Below are 2,766 nucleotides of genomic sequence, written 5' to 3' on the forward strand. Positions count from 1 at the left end.
AATATACTTGCTGCAGTGTCTTATTTTTTCGGCGGTTATGCGATTCGTTTTATACAATCCGGAGATTACAATAATACCTTGCGACAATTTCCTATCAAGATACAATTTCCCTTGAAAGCTCAACAATGGCCTATTTTTGAGCTGCTGGCTGTAACTCAATTTCTACTTATGTTATTCAATTCATACATGCTTTCTGTTATAAATGCATTAATTTCTACTTTAGTAAGTTGTAATTTTATAAATCATTCTTTTCATTTCTCATAGAAAGTATTGAATAAAATGTGACGTCAGAATAGATTTTAGAATAAAGTTTAAATTTAGAAATTACTCCTTGTTTGATAATATTTAGTTTTATACGACTTATACGTTGTATATAATTTGATAATATAATTTTTATAACACGTTGAAAAATTTTAAAAATTAATTGCTTGAATATTACTTATGAGCACACTGCGTTTTATATTCGATTTTTTCTTTATACCGAGCATTATTGTATATACTTATGTGATGTTTTTAACTTAGAATCTTTCAGAAATTTTAACATTTTAGGTGCTTCATGTAAGTGGACAAATTGATATACTGTGTCAAGAATTCAAAACTATTTCTGTAAAAACTCTTCCTTATAAAACTTCCACATCTATGTTAGGTATATTGATTGAGAGACACAACAAAATTTTCTGGTTTTCCGACAACATTGAAAACCTTTTCTCCTTTATTGCTTTAATGCAAGTTATTTGGAACACTTTAGTTATTTGCGGTTTGATATTTATTATTATAATTGTGAGTACAAAAAAATATTGTGTGTGTGTGTGTGTGTGTGTGTGTGTGTGTGTGTGTGTGCGCGTGTGTGTGTGTGTGTGTGTGTGTGTGTGTGTGTGTGTGTGTGTGTGTGTGTGTGTGTGTGTGATTATACTTAACATTATACTTAATTTATTCTTATTGTTTATCAAAATAGTCATTTCATATTGAGACCGGTGTCAGCGTAATAATAAAATCCGTTTTTTCTTATCTTGCTGTCATAGCGGAAATTTTTATTTTATGCTTTGCTGGAGAATATCTTAATCTTAAGGTTAGTAAATATTTAGAAATTGTTAACTGAGAGAATTGTTACTTCATTCATTAATGTAATATGATTATAGTGAAATATTTACCTATACCATAAAAAATATTACAATATATACCTACATGGTATATAATAATGACATATATAACATATGAAATAATAAATATATTTTTTAAATATAAAATAATATAGAAATTATATACATATATATATAAGTCTAGTAATTAATTAGTCATTTATTATGTATAAAGCTTCTTCTTTTTTAAAAACAGAAAGATATATGTAAAGATATATGTAAGTGAATCTTTTTATAATATATATATATATATATATATTGTTATTTTTAATTGTTTTCTAAATGCTTTAAAATACTATTTTATAGCACACTGTTTCTATCTTACATAATATATAATAAATATCATTTTTATTTTATTTTTTTAATTTTGTGTAATAATAAGAGAATTAGAATTAAAATTTGTGTAAAAATAATTCCAATGATATTATTTATACAAGAAATAAATATGAGAAATGTTTTGTAATTAAATATATTTTTTTCCATTATTTTCAGAGTAAATCAATTGCCGATGCAGCATATGAATCATTTTGGTATGATTTATCGTCAAATAACAAAAAGATTATATCATTTATAATACTGCGGTCTCAAAAGCAACTTGTAATCATGGCAGGAAAAATTACAAATTTATCTTTGGAAACTTTTACGAGTGTAAGATTTCGGAAAAATTTTCTAAACGATTAAATAAAAATTTTAATATATATACAATAAAAGTATATGCGCACACATATGTTTGAAAATAAATTTCCTAAATTTTTTTAGATAATAAAAGCATCAGCATCATATGTATCTGTCTTATACGCGATGTATTAACATTATTAACAGATAAATTTGAAGAAATGTATTATTAGCATTATATTGTATTATTAGCATAAATTATGTTGATATAAAGAAATTATTATTAAAAATTATATTAATATTTTTTGTCTTTGGGATTTATATAATTCATTTTATATTTCTAATCAAATATTACAACGTAACATTAGAGCAGTTTTCTGTAAAGATACATTTTCCTTTAAACTCAACAAAATTGCTTATATGATTTGAACTTCTTGCTGTAATATTTGTTTACATGTGATGTTACATGTACACTTTAGTATTTTAAATGGATTCTTGCTTTGATAATTCTTATATTTAACACATTTTTTATTAACTTTTATGTAACATAGTAGTTTGTGATACAGAATTATAACTATGATTACTGTTACATTAAAATTCACGTTAAACAATTTCCAGAATTTTGTTGTGTACAAATTGACACACTTCTACATAAGAAGTTTTAAAATATAACACACACATTTTTTTTAAATACGATAACACATATTCAAAAAATTTTTTCGCTTTGAATACAAAATCATTATTAGAATTTGTGTAGCGCGTTAAGATTTTGAGTAAATTGAGAAATTGCTCAAACTTGGCATTTTTTAACATCTTTTTCTGACAAAAAACTGTTTCTTAATGAAATTGTCGGTATCTAAAGGCACAATTTATAAGCCTTCAGATAAATTTTAGTTTGACTTATGATCATGTGATTTATTTTTACGCTGTTTGAATTTTGACTTTCTATATAATTCTTAGTACAAGAAAGAAAAATATACACTTACTTAAATACGCCATAGCAAATAAATAA

At 24.2% G+C, this 2,766-nt stretch overlaps 1 protein-coding gene across 1 annotated transcript; it reads left to right on the forward strand.

Annotated features, from left to right (window-relative positions):
• Window positions 1–723: 723 nt before the first annotated feature.
• LOC105626489 (odorant receptor 30a-like) lies at window positions 724–1,949 on the forward strand. Its single transcript, XM_012207789.1, has 4 exons — window positions 724–780; window positions 956–1,069; window positions 1,632–1,787; window positions 1,899–1,949. Exons 1-4 carry the CDS (start codon window positions 724–726, stop codon window positions 1,947–1,949), a joined length of 378 nt encoding a protein of 125 aa, XP_012063179.1.
• Window positions 1,950–2,766: the final 817 nt, after the last annotated feature.

This window comes from Atta cephalotes (genome assembly GCF_000143395.1).
Source record: "Atta cephalotes unplaced genomic scaffold scaffold00005, whole genome shotgun sequence".
NCBI lineage: Eukaryota > Metazoa > Arthropoda > Insecta > Hymenoptera > Formicidae > Atta > Atta cephalotes.